Genomic DNA, 26,023 nt, shown 5'->3' with positions numbered 1-26,023 from the left:
GTTGGTCAAGATTTTACAAGAGAAAAAAGCTAACTATACAACAAATTTAAAAAAAAAAAAAAAAAAAAAAAAGGTAAAGGCTCAAGACTAAGGCATAAACTGATGTACAAGTTAAATAAGTTTCACCTGCCAAATAAATATGTTTCAGGTGTCATCCACTGTTTCTTGATGATTGATTAGGCTGCTTCTTTATTTTGAGAATTATTGTTTACAGTAATACATTGTTGTGATTGTTTTTGTTGTTAGCTGTGATCTCCGTCGGTGAATGAACGCCCCGCCCTCCGTAGGTGAGTGGTCCGGTGACATCAGCTGCCTCCTGCCTGCCCCCCGCTTTGTTACTGTGGCAACCAATGAGACTGGTGGGCATAGAAACCAGATGGTCACTCGGTTAGCTGGCAGAAGTTAGCCACGGAGCTAAGTTAAATTTGGAGTTAAATCATGGTGTTGATAAAACCATACATAATGCTTAGCTGATGCTGCTCTACTTTGGAGGAGAAAAAGTCCAGGTACGTTAAACCAGTCTGCTTTCGGTGTGGCTGGGTCTGTGGTAGTTATGCTAATTAAACGTTAACCTACATGTAGCCTATTAGCCAACCTAGCTCGCCACCGCAGCCGACAAGCCTAGACATCATTGAAGCTAACAGTCACGTAGCTAGTCAGGTGCTCTCGGCCAGCCTGACAGAAGACACTTATGGACCGTTGTCTCCATCATCCTCACATACTAAAAAAAACCATTTCCTACAACAATTAGAGAAGTTGGCTAACGTTAGTCATTAACTGCCTTCGACTGCGTTAACGTGGGGTCGATAGGTAACTCAGGTAACGTTAGCAAACCCACCCCTGTTTTTTTTTTTTTTTTTTTTTTAAAAAAAACGTGTTTCGACTGGTTCAGGAAGCCCCCGGACACACTCTGAAATTCCTGAGAGAAATTTTCCTGCTCTTCCTTTACATAACCTACCAGGGACGGTTCTTGTCAAAAACGAGGGAATGGGCGCTCACTGTTCAGGATAATTACTCATCTGAGGACACGTCAAGATGGCATTTGGATCCGGATTTTAACGTTAAAACTTACGCTCTGAAAGAAATGTCTCAAACCTGACGCTTATTGCGAACTGTTCAGGGAAGCTAGACGACGTTTGGTAAGTCTCATCAAAGTATTCGATTATGTTTGGGAAAAAAAAAGCTTATACGTTTCCTTTTTGGCGTTTTGTCCCCATTGAATAGATGACAGCGGGTTATACAGGATACATAATAACAGGGCTGATTTGCCTTAAGATCAATTCATTAATTTTCTATTTGATTGTATACTACTAAAAAATGACATCTTGTGGCTATCTTGTTTCCTTTGTGGCAATCTAACGCTACTAGGTGCCAGGAAATGACTCACGCAAGAAGGCTTGGCTTTCATTCATGTCACTATAGTCTTTTAAGTGGTGACTCAAAGGTTGTGAAGCTACGGGTGGTGTAATTTTATTGTCTGGCCAACAACTTTAAACCACATATCTAAGGTGTGGCTTTAATTTTACCCTTTGCTTATTTGATCTGTCAAGTGATGTTGGCAATAAACTAATGGTTATTCAAGTTCAGACTGAAGTAAGAAATTAAAATTATATGCATGTTGCTAGTCTGCATTAGTTAAGGCATTGCCAGCCTGGAGGATTTTTGTGTGTACTACAATTTTCCCTTGTATTTCTCCATGTATTTTTGGCACCAAGCCAAGCAAAAAATAAGAGATTGCTAATATGTAGCTAAGGTTACTCTGTGACTGTCTTGTTTTCTGCAGGTTGCTGTGTGACTTCATGGGTCTGTGCCAAGGAGTTTCCACCTGCCTTGACCCTCGCTCACGCAGACTCACACACACACATATACACACACAGTCCAACAGCTGGCTGTACACAAACTCCCACAGACCCACACTAACCACCGCAAACACACAGTGACAGACCAATTCCAAACATGGCTGTAACTTCCACAAACACAACTACTGCAAAATCTGCTGTCATCCCCCTCCTCTCTTGCCCTTGACCTCATCTTTCTCCTCCCCTTTACATACCTCTCTGTGGAATGTCCCCAACTTCTCAATTCTTATGGATTTGGCTCGTTGCAACTCATACTGAGGAACGCCACTGCTGTCCTGCTGAGCCACTGATCTGCAACATATAGTGGACAGGCATCTCCATTCTATGCACAGGATAAAACCTCAAAATGCCTGTTGACTGGATGCAAAACTGAACAAGACCTACTACTGTAGCATTTATTGGATGGTTCTCTCTCTGTGAATAATCAGTCAGCTGTATATTTATAAGTGCAAGCACTGGACATATAATCCAACTGGTTGGTTAAGCCGATGGAAAACGGAGTAGGCTATACCTTACACTGGACCGATTCATTCCAGCTCTGTTGAAAGTCATGTTGGAGGATGTTTTATTTAAAGGAGAGTGGAAGTCTTATCATGGAATCAATAACCAGTGGTCCAACTATCACCCTCTGTGTGAATGTGGATTTTTTTTTTTTTAATTAATTACATTTTTTAAAATATTTTTACTGTCTTAGTTTTTGGACATGCAAAGTGAAGACTTTTTTTTCTGACTTCTTATCCCATTATTTGCAGCTTTTTTGTTTTGCCCTGATTGTATTCCTGTGTCTGGATTCTGAAGCTTCTTATCAACAAGGATGCTTGCTGGTCAATCAAGCTGTATTTCTCAGACACTAGCAGAGTGACTGACAACGATAAATACCATGGTCATTTCATCTTCTTTTAGCATATTATAATATAGTCAATTTGTATTTTTATATTATAGTAAGCTTTACATTGAAGTACACCACAATCCACCTAGAGAACAGTTCCTTTGAAATCAAACCTTCCTCTAATGGGAGAAGAAGAGGAGGTGGTGGAGGGAGGGGAAGCCCCTGGACTCCCGGAGAAGAAGAAACCTAGGGAGAGAGAAGAGGAAAATGGGGATGAAAATAAGGAAGAGGAGGAGGGCAAAGGAGAGAGGATCCCTCTGCGTCGCTGGATAATGCACGGGGCGGTGATGTTCGGCCGCGAGTTCTGCTATGCCATGGAAACGGCTCTGGTGACGCCAGTGCTGCTGCAGATAGGTGAGAAGACAAAATACAGGCACACACACAAGACAAAAGTACACGTGATGTCATTACTTTAGATCAGTAAGGAGAGAGGGCACGCACTTTGGCTTCACCTGTCTGAGGGTAAATGCTACACACAAGGATACACACCTGTCCAAGTGCTGAGTGTTCATTAGGAAGACCACCCAGTAGGTACACAGTGGTAGTCCAACAAGTCCTACAAGCACACCAGGATATTGACAGGAATCATTCAGTATTAACTTTCAAAAGCAATATGGGTAACAGGTCAGTATTATTTTTACAGTAAACATGGCTGAATATGAAATTTGCATATTTGTGAACCTTTCTCCAAGAGGTGTGCTACTTCCTGCCACTGTCATACTGTATTATTAACTTCAGAATAGAGCTACTATGGTGTTTCAGAGGTGAAAAGAACTCTCCACACACTCAGTTAATTGCATTATTATGCTACATATGGCGCTTTACATATGTCACCTTTGCAGAATCTGTAGCTAGTTGACTGGAAATCTTTTCCCAAGATTGTTACAAAATTGCATAACAGTACTGGCAGAGTGGGAAAGCATTGGATGTCGGTGTGTGTGTATATATATATATATATATATATATATATATTATATGTGTGTGTGTGTGTGTGTGTGTGTGTGTGTGTGTGTGTGTGTGTGTGTAAAAAACATAGCAATGCATCCTTAATAAGATCTATGAGTTAAGTCATATGGCTACTATTCCAAAGCCGTATTTACTTTAGCTGTGCTGTAGGACTCTCTATTTACCCTAACTGATAGACTATCTTTAAAGTGTTTACCCTGACTACTGTCTTAGTATGCCCAGAGCTACTGACAGAATTTTTGTCATATTGTGCTATCAGCTCCTTGCAGCTGTCCCATTTTCTACAACTAACAAGGGCATGTAATGTCCTCCACAAAAAAGAGATGCGTATTTGTAGGCCTCCAAGGAATTACAGGTCAGTTAATAATGGCAAGATTGTAGAACTAAGTTGACTGTCACCAAAATAGCCAATAGCCAAACTACTCTATCTGCTGCCTTGGTTGTACCAGTGTGTAATGTAGGCTGTGTGCCCATCAGTGGCCAACCAGGGGCTATGCAGCTGGCTACCAGGTTTGCCACCGTAGCAGAAATGGAACAAAGGCCTCCACTTCTGGCTAGGTATGGCAAGAATGCCTAACACAGCACATTTTGATCTCACTGTTTTTTTGCCGTTCAGAATATTGTTGGAAGAATTTGTGTTTGAAAACTCTACAACAAAGCCATTCCAGGAGGTTGAGACAACATACTCCATTTCATAAGCATCTGTTCCTTGTTTTGTTACTGTTCTGGCTGTCACCATAGAAATGTGTTGTAACAGGCACTGACAAACAGTAGGCTAACACTTCATCAACAGTGTGTCTGGATGTAAAATGGGTCCTTATGCTGTATGTTTTGATGAGGCTTGATCCCAGGGGCAGACTGAATTCACTGAGGCTCTGGGCTAGAAGTGTTTACCAGTTTCTGTTGCTGATTACCTGCTGTATCTGTGTGAAGGAAGACAGTGACTATTATAGCACAGTATGACAAACTGGCCTAAAGTAGCTTATTACAGGTTGCCAAGATACATGTTTGAGGTGGATCACTTCTCATAGTCAAATATTGTGACATTCCGAATTTAATTTGGTTTCATTGTTTTGGTTAAAACTCTTCTCTTCTGTTGTCATATAGCCTACCTCTGCAAGGTGTATGACAACACAGAAAACTAAGCGCCAAGAAGCCATTTAGGAATATCAAAATGTAGAAACAATTTCCCCAGGTATCACAAGTATCACAAGTCAAAGTATTCCCTTAACATCCAGTGTTGCAACAGTTTGTCACAATACATTCAGTTTCGGACACATTCACATGAAGTTTGGTTGAAGTACTACTAATTTGTTGAAATATTAACAGTGCTTTTACAGGGTAGATTTGAGTTCAGGTTGGGTTCAGGCTATTGAGGTTCCTGGGGCTGTGTAGAGGGCTGGGCCAGGTATATATTACCACAGTATCTTTAGGATTAACAACCAGCCAGCACATTGCTGTATATTTAAAGCTTTATTCTGGAGACATACCTGAGCACAGGAGTTTCTAGATTCCAATAGGTGATTTGGATCCCTACTTGGTAATATTTCTTGTTAGGTGAGCCTCTTCATCTAGAGCATCTGGTAGCTTTCTGCCATGAGCGCATATGTTTTTAGACATGTGTGGATGAGTGAGAATGGATAGCATAACTGGCAGTGTATGAGCTGCAGAGAATCAGGCTTTGTTAGATAGTATTTAGTACAAAATTGTGCAATTTGAGGAGTTATCAGTAGAAGAAGTAAGATCTCTGATTCTGATAGTCATCCTCACACAGTCCCTCTTACTGTCTGTTCTAAATTAGAATTTTATGATTTAAAAGTTAATATCTTGTTAATATAAAATTTGTGCAGTTTCTTATTTTACTATCAACCTCTGCAAATTTACTCAAGAACTTCTTGGCCCCTGACGCCACGTAGCGAAACACTGGCATTGCAAGCTAATGACTACAGTAAGGTCAGGCAAATACCCATTTGATGATTTCATCAAGTCCTTTTCTGTTGAATGTTTGAGCTTTATGAGGAAGTGAATAATTTGAACACAAGCAGTGACATTTGCTTATCTCGGGGTGTGACACAGCCAAAAGTATTAGACAAATATGTCCCACATTTGATTAGTGCAAAAAGGCAGTGGTCCAGACTGAGCAAAAACAATGTCGTAAAAATACATCCACTTTACACCTGGCAAAATAAAAATCTTGAGCGACCAGATAGCACATAAAAATCCAGATGTAAATGCACCCAGGATGCACTTGGGATGATCAGAATCCAGTCGCTTAAACCACCTTGGGAGGTGGTTTAAAATGCATTGTGGCCGTAAGCTGGCCAAGTATATGTGGAGATATTTCTCTAAGCTACATGTTTCCATTGTTGTGTGAAAATCTTGGGAACTTTTTGTTGAATTAAGAAAAACAGTTCAGTCATAATATAATTTTCTCAACCCATAGAAAGCCAGTGTAATCCCTCTATGTATCATAACAATATATCATGAAGCATGAAGATCACTAAAGCTGGATTTACAAAGTTTTTACTTGACAGTAATCATACAGTATCTTACCTCTGTGTTTCTCCAAAACATTATGGACCATTTCAGTTTGGAGGATGAATGGTTAAAAATTATGAGCATATTACAAGAGAAATAGCAAGGTGAAGGTAATTAAATTTCTGATAACAAATGTAAATATAGTGTGAATAAACTGCATATCGTTAAAAGTTGTATTAAATGCCAATTGTAAGTGGGCTATGAGTTGTTGGCTCCAGTATGACTGTCGTTTAGCTTTGCCTTGTTTGACAATGCAAACCAGCCTGATGTTTTTTGTCAAGATTGCTTAGTCTTACCGTAGGCAGCCTCAAAAAAAGAGAGCTAGACAATGGGAAGGATAGATAGAAAGTAAGACATATTTATTAATGCCAGAAAGTTATCAGTTGCCTTGTTGACTTATGTGACATGGAAAGCGGGAGCAGAGCAAGGCAGTGTGGGTGACATGTTGTTCCCGTGAGAACAGGCCAGCACAGCCAGCCAGCTGACTGCATTCTACTTCATGAGAAGTTTCCATTGAAAACTATAAACAGCTCAGCACTATGAATAAAATCCACCTTTTTGTGAATGATGAAAATTCAGAATATCACCATCTTGCAGAAACTGTATATCTACAATTGCACATTTATCATCTTTTTTAGATTTTTGTTTGTTTTTAATTGTATTGGACTGCTTACATTATCTCCCATGTACACATGATGCTTCATGACTCTGGGGCAAAGCAGTGCACTGATAATGCGTTGTGAGTTTCATGGGCATTAAAATAGGCATTTCTAGAAAAATGAGTGCATACTGAGGCTTAGGTCTGTCTTTTGAACACAGGGTCAGCTGAAGGCGATTTCACAACTTCCCTGGCTGGTTAGGGCATAGGCATTTCTCTCAGACCCTTTCTGTGTTGTTGTAACAGGCTCCCTCATTATCTGAAATGTTCCCGCTGCCCCTAAAGGCAGTTATTAGAGGAAGCCACTGAAGAGCGGTGTTTCCTCAGCTATGCGTTGGTATGCAGGGGCATGCAGTTGTCCTGTTCTTCTTAACAACAGATCGTAGGAAAATGTCCACCTTCTTGTGTGGGGGCAGAAAAGTTCTGGCAGGTCCCAGCATGACAAGGATGGTTTAATAATAAACTTGCTCTGTGATGACAGGTCAGTTCCTAAAGTTGAAGCAGGTCCTAGTTAGGGAATAAAAAAAAAAAAAAAAAAAAAAAAAAAAAAAGATATTGCATAGTAATGGACCTTGAATCAGTAGTTCATTTGAGAATGCAAAACGTCTCATCAGTCCAGTAAATAAAACAGAAAACATAGCAGGCCTTGATTCATTTTGATTTTTCCTTTCTGGGAAAAGGAAAACAGATTTACAGCCTATAGGGGAATGACAGGCAGTCATTCCTCTGTAGGCTATAGGGGAATGACTGCCTTGCACTGATAGAAAAGTCAGTGCCAGGCAGGCAGGGGCTTGTAGCTTAAGCAAGTGATAGTTGTGCTTGTTTAAAAAATACATTGTGTTATGCCACTTTGCTTAAACATTCTCAGCCTGAGACCCAAATTGAAGAAGTTTTAGTTGTACCCTTAGACCCAGTCTAAAGGTAAAACTAAAATTTTCTTAATTTATTCTTTTATAAGAAACAGGCACGCAGGTTCATTAGTACGTTTATTATTATACTGAGCCTTATGCCTGCAGGAACAGGTCCACTGTCCTTTCATGCTTAAACTCCTGTTACATAGCAATCAAGGAATTTCCACTCTGGATACCCCATGAACGAAAAGGCTCAGGCATGTACCATGTCATTGAAAAGAATCAACTTTGTTGTGAAAGTGTAGTTTGAGATCTAAAACTACATTCCATTTCTGTCACAGAGGAACATGACTTGCACCACTTAACCCCTTATAACAATGGAGAACAGAAAGATAGGCTACATAACGTTAAAAATCTAGGTTTTTTTTTTAGACTTATGTACAAAGCATATGACATATTTACCTGTGCCGTGAGCATATCACGGCTTGTGTTATTTCACATCACAGCCCTGCATCTCTTTTAAATGTGTAAGCTGACAGGTATTGCTAGTGAAACATATTATATTTCACTGAGCACCCTTGATAAAAATGACAAATAGCACTTTTATTTTAGGTATGAATATTTGCTCAAAATTCTATGTTGAGTTGCAGCTTGCAAGCCTTACATGATGTTTTACATGATGTGTTACATGATGTTTTTTGCTTTTAAAAGTGTAACACACTACCTTACCATTACTAATGTGGTACTTAACTGATCCCTGGAAGAACATTTTTGCTTTTGGCCTGGATCCCCTCTGGGAGGTCAGAGTGTAGAGTGAGTCTTGGAACATGCTTAAAATAACATGGTGACATGACCCTGAGTCCTCTAGACTTTCTTGCAACTTAAGACTTTCCTTTGATAACTTACTTGCCACCCTGCTGCCACTTGTTTGAAGTGTATTGTCTTAGTGTAGCTTCAGGTGTACAGCTTTGAGCTTCTTCAGATTAATAGAGGTTGTGAAATATTTTAAATCTATAAACCAAAATTTAACACAAAGGACACTGATAATGGCTTTTGAGAAGCTAGAAACAATTTCCTTGTTGGACGGTGCTGAAGACTAATAACAAAGTGCAGCAGAGTGGCAAATTTCCTAACAGGAAGAGAAGTCATGAGGTTGTGCTGTGTGTGGTTATGAGTGATGGGAGTCAACACTTTAGTATGACCTTGATTGAAAAATATCAAACCTATCCTTTAAGTACATTTTTGAAGCTAAAGTATTCAGTGCCAGGAAAGGATGGATTTTCACACTGTTTCTCTCAAGAAGGAACGTATTGAGTAAATGGGTTCTTTTCTAGCCCTGTGGTTTAATTTCACCACAGCATTTTTCTAACATCCTTTTCCTTTGTGTGTGTGCTCACATGTTCACATCTATGTGTTTATATATGCTGCTGACAGAGGAAAGGAACTGAACCATAAAGCACTTTTTTTTGTAGAACAGAAATAGAACCTTGGCCATTACTCTCTAAGCCTAGAAATCAATAAATAATATTTTGCAACTCTGAGCTTCTAATTATAAATACTTGTTGACAAAAGGCATCCTCAGTAAATAGGATAACTGGTTTGGAACATTACATATAGGTTGGAACATTTAAACTAAACAAAAATACACAAAGCTAAATAATTTGTAAGCTGCCCCTGCTTCCAGAACAGTATTACAGTTTGTGTGTGTCTGACCATCTGTCTCTTTACCTGCACCTACGCCTGTCTGTGTGTGTGTTTCCAGGTCTTCCAGAGCAGTATTACAGTTTAACCTGGTTCCTCAGTCCCATCCTGGGTCTGATCTTCACCCCTTTGATCGGCTCAGCCAGCGACCGCTGTACTCTGAGGTGGGGCAGGAGAAGACCATTCATACTTGCCCTGTGTGTAGGTGTCCTGCTTGGAGTGGCGCTGTTTTTAAACGGCTCATTAATAGGTGAGTGGAGGGATTTCAGAGGGGATACTGGCTTATGATTGATTGAAAAAATTGAGGGAATATTGTATGTCTCCTTTTTTTTATTGTGCACCCCTTGTGTTTAACATGTTTCATGGTGTTATTCTAGGCCTGTCCGTTGGTGACACCCCCAACAGTCAGCCAATAGGCATTGTCCTTACTGTAGTAGGCGTGGTGGTTCTAGACTTCTGTGCCGATGCCTCTGAGGGACCAATCAGAGCTTATCTTCTAGATGTCGCTGACACTGAAGAGCAGGATTTGGCTTTAAATATCCATGCCTTTTCTGCTGGTAAGACACACCAACACACACAGATTGCCCACTTGTTCACACCCTTTTTACTGCCTGACATGTAATAACAAGTAACAGCTTTCAGTACTCACACTACACAGACAATATCACGGACACAGAACATACAGTCTAAAAAACACAATGATTCACAATGTTTTTCTCAAAATAGAGCAGGAGGAAAAGGATAATTTAATGTCAGGTAATAAATATATCCACAGCAGTCACACACGTGTGCTCTTGGACTTTACACGATAATGATCATGTGTGTCTGCATCCGCAGGGCTAGGTGGAGCGGTGGGCTACATGCTAGGTGGTCTAGACTGGACTGACACAGCTCTGGGTCGTGCATTTAAGTCCCAGGAACAGGTTCTCTTCCTCTTTGCCGCCATCATTTTCATAATCTCTGTCACACTGCACATGCTCAGTATCCCCGAGCAGCCTTTCACCCCTGCCCACCAGCTTAAAGGTACAGAAGACGGGGACTATACCAGCCAATTGTCTCTCAGGCCCCTCGGCCATACCCCACCTTCCCTTGACATTATTGGAGAGGAGGATGCATTCACTCAAGACCCTTCCCGTGAGGACAACGAATCAGATCCTGAGGAAGGAGAGATTAATTTCCTTAGTGTAGAGCGCGTTCGGAGTAAAAGTGATTCAGTCTTAGCCATGCCAGATGCTACTATCCAATTGGATCCTGACCTTGACCCGGATGCACATCATTTCCTGTCTGAAGTGCATCCCTTCCTACCAGAGACACAGCAGGAGGTAGAGGATGCATTTCTGCCATCAGACTATGGCAATGGCCTGTCTCTCTGTCCTCCTTATCTACCTCCAGCTCCTTGTGGTACATCTCCCCCTGCTGATGGAATAGTGGACTTGGAACCCAGGAGCATGTTTTCCCCTCAGCCTAAGGAGCATAAAGATGGCCCTCCTCCTCCTCTTGTCCAGATCAGTCCCAGCACTGAGAACACGCTCCTAAACACACAGGTGATATACAGCTGCTACGGTTGCAGGTTTAACATAGTATTTGTGTGGCCTTTTGTCATAATGAATGACAATGACAATGAAACTGGGAATTTACTTGCAATGAAACAATCTGTTGCCAGCAGAAAAAAACAAATATTATTCTAACAGAAGTAATCCCATTTAATTGTTTGGTGCTTTAGCACTTATGTGCAAATGGAGAAAAAGGGAGCAGAGGACAAGTCAAGATTTTCAGCGCACATCTATTATCATATTATCACACATTCAGAAGTTCCTTAAACAGTTTGAATGTTATAATATTGAATGTAAATTTAACAGGCATATTGTGCTTTCCTTTGGCTTATTTGCTTTTTCACGTTTTGTTTGCTTTGGTTATTTTGTTTATTTATTTATTTATTTATTTTACATTTTCTGTCTCAGTTAACAGTAAAATTTCTCCTCTTGGCAGATGGGTCACAAAGGGAACAATAAAAATGTCTGTGCTTTCTGTCTAAGTATTTTCTTTTTTGCTGCTCTCCTGTCCAGGTCCAACAGGCCAAGGCTGTCAATGGTGTCAAAGTCGGTGTGTCCAGTTCTGGTCACTCTCACCCTGTGAAAGGCCATGCCTCCACCAGGCCAGGGAACCGCCTATCCAGCACTGCAAACTCATCACGACCACACCCGCACACCTTCTACAGACAAGTACTTATTTTTGAAATGATCAGTAAAACTCATTAAAGTTACATTCACATCTCTCTCTCACACACACACACACACACACACACACACAGCATATGTGCATGTGTGTGTGTGTGTGTGTGTGTGCTAAATCACAAATATAAGGAGGAAGTACTAAGAAGATTGCACAAAGTTTGTGTTATTTTGAATTGTTTAAGTTAACCTTGTTCCTTTCCCTCTCCAGCCGTCCTTCACCTTCTCCTACTATGGACGAGTGGGATCACAGCGCCATCGACTCAGACGGCCAACTGTAGGCCATCTGCCAATCACCTCCTCCCGCAGTCTGAATGACCTGTGTGACCTCCAGCGGCGTGCAGACAGGCGGGAGCTGCAGCTGTCGGCAAGCAGCCTGTCATCTGAGGCCTCCAGCAGTGAGGAGGGACCAGAGGGGGGCACAACTGTACGGCTGTTATGGTTGTCCATGTTGAAGGTAGAATAAGTTGGAAATTTTTATATTAATGCTATTTTATGTTTTCACTCCTATGTTAATATTGTATCATTGTTTATAAGTCTCCCTCCAGTACCCTCATGACCACAGTCATCAGAAAGTAATGTATGATTATTCTACCAATCATTATGAATCTCTGTTATATAGATGATACTCATTTTGACTGAGATTGTTATTGAGATAATCATGAATCGTTGAACTGTTTCTGGAAGAGCTTTGAAAATTACTCAAATAATGAAGTCACTGCAGGAAAGCTTTAAATTTATGGCAGATTTATAGGGTTTGATTAGATTATCTCTGGTCATTTTGCTGTTTGCTGAGTCAGTGCTGCTAAACATTGCTGCCACCTGACCAGATGTACAAAGAGTTCTGTTACTTCCATTTAAAAAATATTAATACAATGTCACCTTTCCTATCATTTCAGTAGTTACAGACAATCACATAATATGTGTTTTTTATTCTGCCACCCAAATTATGGAATAGTCTCCACTTTGATCAAGTTAATTTACCCTTTTGAGTGTTTTAAATCATATCTTTAGACCCATGACTCCACACCTTTTAAGTGACGTTTTCGTTTTACTTGTGTTCCTTGTCTCTCTTGTTTTTATATTTGTATTTTTTTTATTTTGAATATTATTTACTATTTCACTAGATCTTATTTTTATTTATTTTTTGTTTGTTTATTTATTTGTTTTTTATACTTTTGATACTTTTGTTTTATTGTAAAGTACTTTGTGACATTTTTATAAGTGCAATATACATTAAGTCTTATTTACATATTTGTTAACCAATGCTCAGATATCAGCATCTTTTCTTGTCTATTTGGAAGACTGAAAACTGTCACTAGTGCATATGAGGTGGAGGGAGCATTGTGGGACCAAACGCTGGCCCATCTCAGGCACCTGACTGAGATGGCAATACAGGTGGAAACTGACAACAGAAAAGGCTTTTTTTTAAGGAAATGTCTCCTTTTACAGAACAGTGAACTCAACATCCGTATCTGTGGAGTAAATTCTCCTGCTAGTATTGATTCTTTGTTTGTGTTTGTATCCTTGATAGATGCCAAAGCAGTTGTGGAGGCTGTGTGTGTGTCACCTTTTGACATGGTTCTCAATTATTGCTGAAGCTGTTTTTTATACTGACTTCATGGGACAAGTCATCTACCATGGAGATCCAACAGTAAGCACATGCATCCTCATACTCATACCCTCATGCTGGTCATAAACAGGCTGTGCTTTTCACTGACTTTGCTGGACACATTATACACCACTGGGACCACACATAAGGGATACACAGCACTCACACAAAGAGAAATGCACAGCATGTCCTACATAATAGTCTATGCCAGTGACCCCGTAGAAAGGAAATATAGGTATACATACTGCGATGCTGGTAACCTATCCAGTCCACACATGAGTCACCAGGTTTCACAAAGGTAAAGCAGCCTTGCAATATGTCTCTGCTTTTTCAGGCACCATCTAATTCCACTGAGCTACAGAACTATCACAAAGGAGTCCAGATGGGCTGCTGGGGGCTGGTGGTCTATGCTGCTACTGCTGCTGTCTGCTCTGGTGAGAACACACACACACACACACACACACACAGATTCTGTCTTTACCTGTGTCTTTCATGAATGGGCGGTCCATACTTATTGTTACACTAGAATTAAGACTTCAGTTAATTGCTCTATGTAAACATTAAGTGGTCAGCGATACAACTATAAATGTCTCTTTCTCTCTTTTGCGGACTATCATCCTCAAACCATGTCTGTTAATTGCTCTCTCTCTCTCTCTCTCTCTCTCTCTCTCTCTCTCTCTCTTCTCTCTCTCTCTCTCTCTCTCTCTCTCTCTCTCGCTCTCTCACTCCCTCTCAACATTCTTCCCTCCAGCCCTCCTGCAGAAATACCTTGATAATTTTGACTTGAGCATTAAGGTCATTTACATCGTTGGAACTCTGGGATTCTCAATAGGTAGGTAGCATAACAGAAAGCAATAAATGACTGCAAAGAGGAAATTATGGAATCATAGATATGTGTATGAGGTCTTAAAGAGGGCAAGCAGAAAAAAAGGAATTTGTGTGTAATTGGCTAAAAGTTTTTTTTTGTTTGTTTGTTTTTTCTCAATATCGACTTCAGGAACTGCAGTCATGGCAATCTTCCCCAATGTTTATGTTGCCATGGTGATGATCAGCAGCATGGGCATCATCTCAATGAGTATTTCCTACTGTCCTTATGCTTTACTGGGACAGTACCATGAAATCAAAGAGGTATACACACATATTCACATCCATCCATTCCAAAGCTAAACACCTAGTGAAATTAATTGAGAAACAGTTTACATCAGCTGTCTCGTATCGGCCACACCTGACACCATGTTGGAGGTCCACTGAAAAGCTGGCTTCATGCAGTTAATGGAAGCGTAAACAGAAAAAGAGAAATATCTGAAAACAACACAAGTCGCGCTTGTAGATCCATACAATTTGTTACAGCTGAAGGTGAATAGTTTTTTTAGGTGGATTTATATTGACTGATTGTTTTTTAGGTTACTGTGAAATAGAAATTGAAAAGTGACTGTCACTCTCCTTTCTCTTTCTTTTACCCAGTACATTCAGCACAGTCCCGCAAACTCCCGGAGAGGATTTGGTATTGACTGTGCTATCTTATCCTGTCAGGTGAGCATAAACCGTGTTATTTAACCCCAACGTATCTATCTAGAGAAGCTTCTTTCTGCCTTATGAATGAGCAAGACCCAAACAGGACCCGTTCTTTGAACTGACCCACAGGAAATAGACTGTGGACATCCTGTCTCCCTGTAAATCATTGACACCTTTTTACCCTATATAATAATATTTTAAATTTACGTCAGATTTTTCTAAGCCCATGAGAATAAGTTGAGAGCATGACTGCCTGTGACATGTGTAATAAAGTGGTGCAACATTATATTTGGTTTAATTTCCAGGTCTACATCAGCCAGATCTTGGTGGCCTCGGCCCTTGGTGCTGTGGTGGAGGCAGTTGGCAGCGTGCGTGTCATTCCCATGGTAGCCTCTGGGGGCTCCTTCCTTGGCTTTCTTACTGCCCTTTTCCTAGTCATATACCCTGAAGGGGAGCCTAGCGGCTCACAGCAGGACCAGAGATTGGTGGGTCTGCCTGGGGAGGCGGGTCTTAGAGGAGAAAGGACCAATCAGGGGCCAGCCTTGCTGAGGCTGACTGACAGGGAGAGTTTTACAAATACTGAGTACCAAACTGTTGTCTGAGAACAAGCATGCTCAGTGTGGTCTTGGTTTCTTCTAACAAAGCACAAGCCATAGCAAATGGGGATCTCACCAAATATGTTGTATTTACAAAGCTGATGCCCTTCATTGGAATTCTTAGTATATATGCTAGTATACACAGTTAAGATAATTCCCTAGAGAATCAACCCCATCTAGCAGGAGACAGGTGGCGAGTTCTGGGACCAAGTGTGAACCTGAAGCTAGGAACAAGGTGGTTGATGGATGGATGATGGGTCCTTTCTGATGGAGGAGGGGAAAAGTGAAGGAGATAATTCAAAATCATTAACAGTACTACATCTACAAGAATCTGGATTGGATGGAGAAATGAGAGGAGAGGAATGGCAACAAACACATAGTCAGTTACTAGGTCAGACTAATGAAACTGACTCAAAGTATGCACTTTTTCTATCATACTCCTGAACTCTGTCACATTGGTGCTGTGGTGCTATTGACTATCATTTAAAACGGGATGCAGCCAGCTCCCCAGGCTGCTACAGAGGATCAGTGGAATTTTAGACCAGTTTTACCTCACAGTGGCTGTATGCAGCCAGACTTAATGAACAATCTAACTGCTGTAAAAATGTCACTTTCTATACCTCTCTACTACTGCTAAGCTCATGAGATGTACATTTTTTCTCCAGTATGTGAATGGAATACCTTAAGTACTTAATTTTCTTTACCAGACAGTTGTCAAATCATAGCTATTTTTTCTACTGTTTGTCTGAAACATGCCACCAAACAGTTTGAGTTTCAAACCCTTTTTTTCCATTCACAGAAATGAAGGTACGGCAGTCTATAACATTACAAGCTAGGTTTCAACTAGCATTGGTATGAGATGAGTAACATCCTGTCTGTTGGTTACTTTTTATTGTTGTGCAAATACAGAAATACACTGAACCAGTGATTTTGAATGTCATAGGCCATGATACATAGGCAACATTTTATAGAGTGGGAGACTGCCAGTAGCTTTGACTTTGATACTTCTGCTACTTTTTCCTCTTTATAATTAGTGCATCACCCACATTGATTTTTTTTTTTCCAAGTTACCTGTTATCATCCTTGGTGAAGGCCATATTCTGAATTTCATGTTGCCACAAACTGTTGTTTACCACGGCTATTGATGTCAAGTTTTTTTTTAGTTTTATAAGGTATACACCAGGATGATGTTAGATTTAAAAATGTGGATTTTAAAATACAGGTGAAATACAGAAATAGGTTCATTGTGACACATTTGTCATCTCTAGCCTACTAAGAAATAGTTGAGTGTATATGTCTTGTAATTGTTAAATTCTGGTTGCTATTTATCCATTGAATTGAAAGTTCATTGGCCTGATGTACACTTTAATTTGAATTGCTGTTTGGTTCATGGACTGCTCAACTTAACTTGGGTCCTGTTATACAGAGAAGTAAATACTAGTTTACATGGTGCCAGTTTTTTGTGTACCTCAGTCTTCAGTACTTGACTGTGAACTAGTGACCATAGGAACAAAATGAGCAGAATGAGGAGAGGAGAGTTAGTAGACTGTTGAGGATTATTTTCAGTGTTGTTGAGACATACAGTGCCTAACCCACAACAGACTTTCCTTACAGACCCATGTATGCAACAGCATACAGTTTAGAGTCTAATCTCCCCTCTCCAGGGGTTGTCTCTGTGATAGACCTTGTTCACTCTAGTCCTCAGGCCCCCTTCTTCATACTGCTATTCAGTAATGCTGTTCCAGAGAAACTAAATGCAATCTTGCTGGGGTAAAAACAGATATTTAGTGGTATAGACATCTGTGGGTTTTGCACTGAAACACTCAGGGCTTTATCCTTCTAATGCTGCATAATGAATGACAGAGAAGACGGCGTATATGCAAGACCAGTGACTGATTTATGCAAACCTTAAAATCCCCTCACTAGGGTGTCACCACCAAATGAACCTTGAAGAGACACATACAACCTTAGCAATGGACAGCTTCCATCTGCAGCCTTTTGTGTCCCTTCCAGTAAGCCTTACTGAACTAAATGACATAAGTGACAGCATTACATAGTTTGCCTATACAACATCAAACGGCTCTTCACCTGCATTTTAAAGCAAACCTTCAAAATCTGTGTGTCTAACCATATACTCTAGAGGGCACTGTTTACTGTGTTAAACTGCTGCATCATTGCTGTGCCCAAAATAACAAGTGTCCTCTTTGGTATCATTGCTATGTCACTGAAGACTTATTGTCTAGGATTCTCACAGCCTGTTTCATAAGCAATATAAAGGGAACATCAGCACTCTACAGGAAGTTACATCGGTCATTACAGGGTCATTAACTGATCATTGATCATTAAAATGCTTATTTAGATGAACATCGTCTTAAATTACATAACTCATTACAGATTTTCCCTCTTAAGAAATGCCAATGTGAGTGTGACAGCCTGTGTGCCTACTAGAGCATTTAATTGTTTTTGAATCGTGCTGATTCCAGTTTTCCAAAAGTTTTGTACAACAGCCCTGTTTTACCAGTGCCAAGGTTTCTCTAAAGTTACATTTAGAATTTTAGTCTGTTTCCCTACCTCCTGCTTGTGGCTTGTACTGCCCATATTTTGTTCATTTGAAGTATCATTTTGTCCATATTTTATCATAAGTGCCTCGTGAAGAAATAACAAAATTAACAACAGTAACAGAAGAAACTAAAAAATAAAATATCATGGTATATGGTTTAAAATGTCCCATTCCTGCATCCAAAAATAGTAATGTAACATTTCCCCAGACCTAGGCATATTAAAACCTGCTAATGCACCCTGAGGACCTAAAGGAAACAGGCTGGCAGTCCATGGGCTACAAGGTGCTGGTCTCAGTTCATTGAAGATTTTGAGAAATGTGACTTAAATTTCCTGGTAATTAGACAGAACTAGGTAGGGAAGCTGCCGTTCCTCCAAAAAGAGTTTGTTTGGAACTGGGTTCAGTGGGGAGACTCGGTGCCCAGTAGTCTAAAAGCTGCCTCAGAGCTTTTCATTCTGCCGAAACGAGAGGAAAATAGTTGCTTGCTGAACTATTTAAGAGTGGGCTCAGCTTTATTTGTTCCACTGAACCAGGCCAGACTGGGCAATGACTGCTGATGTATCTTCAGGAGTTTAGATTATATTTTGTCAGAGGTCTGACAATGCCACACACAGTATGACTGCTGACTGTTATTTATTTGAATTTAATTTGAATTTGGCTTAGGGAACACTTTTTTTATGTGTGCTGGTGATTTGAAAGTTTTGATTTATTGTCACTTTTTTATTTTTTGGCTTTGATATTCTACCTTTTTGATTTAAAAGTCAATCACTGATTTTGTTAAAGTGAGTTTTGATAATTGCCTTCTCTTTGCTGCTGTACACACTTTTGTACCATGAGAACAAGGTATTTTTGTACCAGTGACTTACTTGAAAAAGACAATGAATGCACCTTGAACTTGTGAAAATGTGTCTGTGTCTCAGTTGAAAGTCTCTCACATATTCTTTTCATCATTAGAAATGCAGTGACACACTGTTTTATTAAAGCATGTGCAAACACGAGTACCTTCTATAGATGCAAACAACACTTCTGATTTTGAGCAACACCTGAGAAAGTGCTTGGACTATAAATATTGCATGTCACTCACACTCATGCAGATGTAGACAGATTTCAGATTCTGAGCAGTGAGTAAAGATACATGTGCAGAGAGATGTGCAGAAAGATATAGATAAAAAAAAAATGCAAAAGAGACGTCTCTTCCATAATAAAAGTTGAACAAGTGCATTTACAATCCACAACATTAAATGTTTGCAGGAGCACAAAAAGCCAATTCCAAACTCGTATTTTGTGCAAAACACTGCCCACAATAAAAGCAAAGTGCACATAATATAAGTGACAATTCATTGGCAAACTTTTATATCAAAGACATTGTATTATCCTCGTGTAATCATGATGATGCTTTACTGTCAACAAAATTAGTTTTAGTCATTTCTGAAATAACCAAAACACACATCTTGTAAGGCTGAAACGTTTCGCACTCAGCTCTGGTGGTAATTTTGAATCGTGACAAAATAGTAGATCGATGAGCTGTCAATTATTGATAATCAGCTGTGTGCGCACACCTGGGCAGTGTTTGTGTGTGTACGCCACGTGCACATATCTCATCCAACGACTCGTGCAAATTTCTGTCCCAGAGCAATTTTCGAGTTTTATTTTTTTTAAGCATACAGAAAAATATTTGGAATCATATGGTTAAATTCACGAATCTTACATCCAGGTTTTGTTAGTTAGTTAGTTTGTTTTTGGAGAATCCTGTGCAGAAGCCTCCTCGGGCAATCAGTGCGCATGTTTGCATCTCCAATAAGCCGGACAGGAAGCATGTCATGTGCAGATAACATGGGCGCTGGGATGAGCTGAGCGACACTCGGTGGCGGAGGACTGTCCAGTTCCACTGCTCCTCCGGGATGAACGAGGATCCGCACGGATGTCTGAGCCGGTTGAGGAGGTTAGTAGACTGAAACAGAAACCTTAGGCGACAAGTTGTTGGTGTGCACTGTTTGTTGACCTACTTAAATAGTTTCTGAGTTTACTTGTACAACCCTGAGAAGACAGAAGACAACGAGTAGCTGATAAATCATCTGATTAATCAGATTCAGAGGTTGCTCCAGAAGCATGTTGGCTCACCTGGAGCTTGTGACTCACAATCACATGTCACTGCTGCAGTAAAACTGGGTTAGAGATTCCCCTCAACTCTTATCATTCATAAACCTCATGTCTTCTAAACGTGTGAGCCATCTTAAACCAGCATTTTAGAGGTTCCAGCTGTGGGTGAGGGCGCATTGCCATTATGAGACATGACAACAAAAAGGAGATAAATGCAAGCATTACCAAAAAAAAAAAAAAAAGTACAGTGTGAAGGGCTGGCAGCTATCTTACCTGGGTGCAGGTCCACACTGGTGCACTGGCTAAAAATGGAAAAGTAGACTGCTTTAATTTTCTTGTTTTATCATTAAATATGTATTAAAACATTAATTATCTGTCATAGTGCCATAGGCCTATTTAATATGCCAGAGATAATAAAGGACAAATGTGATGCAGTTTTTGCTTACCGTATTCCTTAAATAGAAGTGAAGAGCTGTGCCTCAGGAATTATCCAACAGCTCTCCTAAACTGAGGCTGCACAACTTAGGCTAGTTTTTTCAGATCTTCTGGTTATACATTGCATATTTGTTGAACAGATTTATTTGGCAACCTGAGCCATTTTCCATTGTATTTTATGGAAAACTAGACAAAGATAAGATAATAAGATGACCGGAGATTTGTCCTACCGCAGCATGTCTCATTAAAGACAATGTTGACTGCTAGTTGGAGAGAAAAAGCCTCATAAACAGATGGTGGTGTGAGGTTTGCATTGACTTTGACCAGGTTTTGACTGGCTCCTCTTGAGGACTGGACTGTAGCTGAAGGTGGATCACACCCCATAACAGCAAATTATTAACAGTATATATCCAGTAATCTTTCAAAGTTATAGTTAGTTAATTCATATCTCTATATAGGAAACTGTCCGGTATTTTTAGATTTATTTTTTTTCCCAAATGAAGTTTCAAAATCTTACCATTAACATAAATAAATAAGTGTGCATGAAGCCACAGAGCTTCATTGTTAAATTGTTTGTCACAGGCACCTCATTTGACGAGATGTTTATTGTCGGATCTGATCAAGAAACAAAGGACGTAATGCAGTCCAATCAAGAGAATAAACCTCTGACCTTGTCGCTCTTATCCATTTTCTATAATTGTGAAATTAAACTTTGGCTGTTGGCCACTGTGTAACCCTGCTTGAGTGAGGTTTTAACTCAGGGGTTAAAAGTAACATAAGACTTTCCTGCTGTATTTGCATGGAGGCAGATGAAAAGGCTGCCATGCAAAGATGGGGACATCAGACAAACGCAGACTGCTTGGCTCCTAACCCCGAGGCTGTATGATTAAGCTTCTCGCTTTCACTTGAAATCTGATTCTCAATATCAGATTCCAGAGGTCACATCGCTGTCGTCCACAAAATCAGTTACTCTATGCACATATGGCGCCCATGTTTATGTTAACACTAGTGTACGTTAGTTCCTCCTGTCAGTTGATGTGTCTTGTTATTATTGGAGGATACAGTGTGCAATGAAACCGGTGTAACCACAGCCCAAGTTCTGGATGTAAAAAGACGGCACTGTTGAAGGATAGGGGTGGCTTTCATGCTTCACATTTTGCTTCCTGGAACCTAAAAAGCTGTGCAGCAGGGATCATATGATTACATTTTGTGATGTTAATGTCTTATCCTTGGACCATGTTATATCCTTGGATGTACTGATCTATATCTATGATGGGATATCACAGAATCTGGACACTGCTTTTGACGGTTAGCAATTCATTAGTTGCTGTATGTTCTAGTGCTGCATTGTAATATCTAAGTTAATGTACGTGTGCTTAAAGAAAAGTTTAGAAGTTGAGGAAAAACAGGTGGGAAAGAGCATAAGTTCTGCTCATCCACATGAAAGAAATCATTAGTTTTAATTCAGCATTCCATTTTTTTTCTAAATTTTCATTTTGTTAGAATTGGTTCCCATGTTTTCAAATGGTAGGTGTTTAATTTTCGAACAAACCTGTGCATGCCTTTGACTCCATGCTCGCAGGCCTCTGACAGAGCCCTCACACAGCTCTGTATCCTTTTATTTTGTGATGTCTAAACGGAGTGACACAAAGTGAAATCATGGCTACGGTTTCTCATTTGAAATGTCAGGTTTTGTGTAATGATGCTGGCTGCAGTCCTGAGGATCATGTGACTTTACTAAGCAAGCACAGGACCATGCAAAGATTCAGTAATGCTCTGTGTAACTCAATTGGTGGAGCGTGCCACCAGCTAATGCTGTGAAGGTTAAAGATACGAGTAGCGTCTACTCAAAATGTTCACTGGATGGCTTTTGCTATACTTAACTCCCCAAAATCTTAGTCACCAGGCATTAGACGTCATCAGGGAAAATCCGTTGTAGGATGGATTCGGATTTTAACGTTAACAGTATGAAGGCAATTCCCTGTGGCCCCATAATGAATGGATGCATGAGTGTGTGTGTCCATCTTGCACAGCACACATGAGTCTAATTTTCCCAGAACAAATTAGAAAGCCTAGAGCTGTAGGGAAATGAAATTAAAAACTTTTTGCTCCACTCTGTGTAGACTGGGGGAAGAAATAGGGGGGAGACACATGTAACAGTACAGAAGAGGCAGACGGTCATTGGCTATGCTCTCAAAGGTCAGCGTGTGGCGGGTTCAAACTTAAGCAAATTTGATCTTTTGGTGCTGGATAGTAAAAAAAAGTTTGTTAGTATAGTGTATAGTGTTGTTTGTTAGTAGTTTGTTTTTATCAATCAGCTGATCCTGTTTTTGTTCCCTGTCAACTCCATCCCTTTGTTTGCAAAGGGATGGAGTCATTCATTTGCATTCGGGTCATAATTACAATATTTCGGGAGGCACCTGAATGCAGTGTGAGAGGAAATTAACTCAGTGATTTTCAATTCTCCGCTGTGCAGGCTAATACCTACGATTATTGCAGTATTTGACTCCAGTTATTAACACCAAAATTCCATTAAAATCTGCATTTTAATGTTGCCCTGCTTAGCATGCTTTTTGAAACCCCCAGAATAAAAATTTGTCATTATCTGTCATTAACTTCAGTTAAGTTTGTGTAGCCCCCAAATACAAAATTACTCCTCAGACTTGAAACTGAGTTTGTTCTGAGCATATGAGGTGAGCTGGGATGGTTCATTAAAAGCATCCAGGATTTACAATAACCATCAAGTGTTTTGTAGCCAAAAGATTATATTGTACAAAAGAAAATCTATATATGCCACTCACAGAGATGTTCTGTCTCTATATGTGAGAGATTAGCGCACATACATCAGGGTGACAGCATGACGGCAGTGCTGAGCTCTAAAAGCTCTGCCACTCACAAATCCACTGCATTTTCCAGAGATATCCCACTGTATATTCTGTGACATAGCTTTAGAAAAAACAAGGCATTGCTTTTGTGCTTTTCTCTCTAAGGGAAACTATGAATCAAAATTTTAGACAAGAAAACAAAGAAAGCAGTTCGGTCTAAGAGAAAAAAGGTTGTGCTCTGTAACCATGCATTGTCCTCTCTTTAGTTACTGGACAACTGAAGTATCTCCTTTGCCCTCATTTTACATTGAGGCCTTTTGAGTACAAATAATGATTACCTTGGTGATAATATGCAGCCTAATGACTACTGCCTACATAGCCATCAGCATCAGCATAAACCCTTAAATATGGATTTTTTGCAAGAACAGGGGGAGAACAACAATGTACCTGCACATTATCCCCCTTGAAAAAAATTCCAAGTATTCATATGAAAATAAATAAATATATAAAATAAATTCTTGATCAAATTAAGTATGGATGACTTGACCTATCACAGAATATCAAAGGCATGACACATTAAGCCTCATGTCTCAACATATAGTTTCTAAATGAATGGCATTTCTATTGGGGTTTGTGGCTCAATAGTAAAATTTCCCCTTTGTGGAACAGTTATAATTTCAGTTCCTATGTCTGCTTAGGAGTTCCTGAACAGTCGACCACCACTTGCTGTTTCAGTAAGCAGTATTGCAGTCGCATGCTGCCGATTACTTCTGGTAATCTGAAACTCATATTTCTAATAGACGTGAGGTTCTGCTTTACTAATACAGCAAGAGTTTGGAATCCCTGTGTTATGGCCGCCCATGCCAAAGTGGGCTCAGAAATGTTTACATGGGTTAAAAAAGAAAGAAGGAAATGAAACTAACAGAAAAACCTTGAGCATGAAGATGTTGCTATGTGTAGTCCATAATCCAAATACTTGTATAAATAAATATAATAATAATAATTATAATAGATATTTTAATAATAATAATGCAAGTAAATTTCCTGGAAGAATGCAACTGAACTCCTGCATTGGAGGTAGCAAAGGAAGCAGTGTATTGACAGAGCGTACATCCTGAGTTACATGGTACTGTGCAACTCCTCCTTTTACCAATTTGGAAAACAGGAATGTCATTGATGTCATTCTTGGTGTTTCAAATAAATGTTCAGCTTGACATGGGCTCTCTGAATGTCCTGTAGCCTTACCAATCAACATGAAGCTCTTTCAAGATCCAATTTTAGAGAACTGGAGGGACAGGAAACGCTGCATCTTGGAATAACCCACTAGTTAAAAATAAAAGCCAGTTGTGTCTGAAGTGGTTGTTGTTGAAGAGTCCAGCATGCGTTCGTTAAAGGCAGTGATAATGAACTGGAACAGCCGGGCTGTCATGTGCTCTGACTCTGCCAGCTACTCAGCGTACGCTGTCTTCATGCAGAAAGCTAAAGACGAGAGAAATGGACCGGCTTTTCAGGTGGTAAATATGTATTTCTCCTTATTCCCGCTCCTGTCTCTCTTTCTGTCTTTGTACGTCTACGTCTCTTTGTTTCCTCTTCCCGCTTTTTGTCCATTTTCCATCTTTCACTCTCTCTTCCTCTTATCAATTCTCTCTTTCTGTCTGTGTCTTCTTCCTCTCCTCCTCAGGTTTGATGTTTGTGACTGAGCAGTTCACGTTTGGGTGTCTGGTTGGGTTCTGCTGAGGCTCAGCAGGGCCTCACAGCTCCTGGAGCGGTTCCAGTGATGGCTGACCATCTGCCTCCCTCTCTGCTGGAAGCCTGTGTTGTGGTTGGAGCATCTAGCGACAAACTCCGAGAGGTCTACCAGGTACACACAGACACACACACACCTGCGCACACTTTTATTGAAGAATCATTTAAAAAATATGTTGTCTTCATCATAGATTTATTCGGCTGTGTCTGTGGCCCCACTCTATTTTCCTTATACATGCCGTAAAGTGGGTTTTTCAACCAACTGGCCTCAGCCCATTGATGGACCTTGAGCGCCCCTCTTGTGGGCCGTGGAATGCCATAGGTTGAAGCCAGAGTCCTGCATGGTCTGGTTTTACAAACAGCTCAACACCCCACCTGACGTGTTACCCGCAATTGTCTCTAAATCAGCTGACCTGACCCGCCTCTTTAATGCAAGATCTGCAACCCGACCCATACCCGCTATCAAATACGTCACTCCATAATCTGTTTAAAAATCATTTTTTTAACTCTTGTGTAGTTTAACTAAACAGCGAAGCCACTGACGATTCACCTTTGAGGAAGTGTTTCCAACAGTTTGGTGTTCATCATTTCATCCATTCTGATGATGAGTAATGTGAGAATTTGATTGCTTTCATTCCCTGTCAGCCAGGGAATGACCCTAATGGCTTGCTATTCAAGAGGCAAGGTAGCATGTCACAATTTTCAAACTCATGGGCTTATAACTTGGGATGTTGTTGGGTTGACCCGTTTTATGAATCTGGACCTGTTTTTTGTGTACTGATCTGTTTTTAAAAAGACTTTTATTTCAAAGAATTTTATTGTTGTGCAGTTATCAAAAAAGGTTCTCAAGTGATTGACTGGTTGTAATTAGTATGAATGGAATTTTTATGGAATATATATGAGCTTTACATGAGCATAAGCATTTATGGACAATTCTGATT

At 40.1% G+C, this 26,023-nt stretch overlaps 2 protein-coding genes across 6 annotated transcripts in view; both read left to right on the top strand.

The window, feature by feature from the left end:
• The first annotated feature begins 356 nt into the window (after positions 1–356).
• LOC115373643 (solute carrier family 45 member 4-like) lies at positions 357–18,801 on the top strand. Of its 2 annotated transcripts, none has more exons than XM_030072134.1 (13): positions 357–506; positions 1,784–3,102; positions 9,524–9,712; positions 9,840–10,019; positions 10,855–11,006; positions 11,529–11,684; positions 11,905–12,150; positions 13,228–13,347; positions 13,640–13,739; positions 14,057–14,137; positions 14,303–14,433; positions 14,770–14,838; positions 15,126–18,801. In XM_030072134.1, the coding sequence occupies exons 2-13, from the start codon at positions 2,871–2,873 to the stop codon at positions 15,420–15,422; spliced, it is 1,953 nt and encodes a 650-aa protein (XP_029927994.1). In that variant the 5' UTR covers positions 357–506; positions 1,784–2,870; the 3' UTR covers positions 15,423–18,801. The 2 variants fall into 2 exon arrangements, with proteins under 2 accessions (XP_029927994.1, XP_029927993.1); XM_030072133.1 differs by having other exon boundaries at positions 10,300–11,006.
• Positions 18,802–19,566: 765 nt separating this feature from the next.
• Positions 19,567–26,023, top strand: part of LOC115373549 (DENN domain-containing protein 3-like) — a 30,105-nt gene continuing 23,648 nt past the window's right edge. For 3 of the 4 annotated variants that reach the window (XM_030072012.1, XM_030072013.1, XM_030072011.1), the window contains exons 1-2: positions 19,567–19,918; positions 25,018–25,197. In XM_030072012.1, the coding sequence (XP_029927872.1) occupies positions 25,114–25,197 (84 nt within the window). In that variant the 5' untranslated portion in view covers positions 19,567–19,918; positions 25,018–25,113. The remainder of the gene's footprint in view (positions 19,919–25,017; positions 25,198–26,023) is intronic. The other variant, XM_030072015.1, reaches the window with a different exon arrangement.

The sequence above is a fragment of the Myripristis murdjan genome, chromosome 16, assembly GCF_902150065.1.
Source record: "Myripristis murdjan chromosome 16, fMyrMur1.1, whole genome shotgun sequence".
In the NCBI taxonomy this organism is placed as follows: Eukaryota; Metazoa; Chordata; class Actinopteri; order Holocentriformes; family Holocentridae; genus Myripristis; species Myripristis murdjan.
Note: the sequence above shows the minus strand (reverse complement) of the source record. Positions and strands in the feature narration are given on the sequence as shown.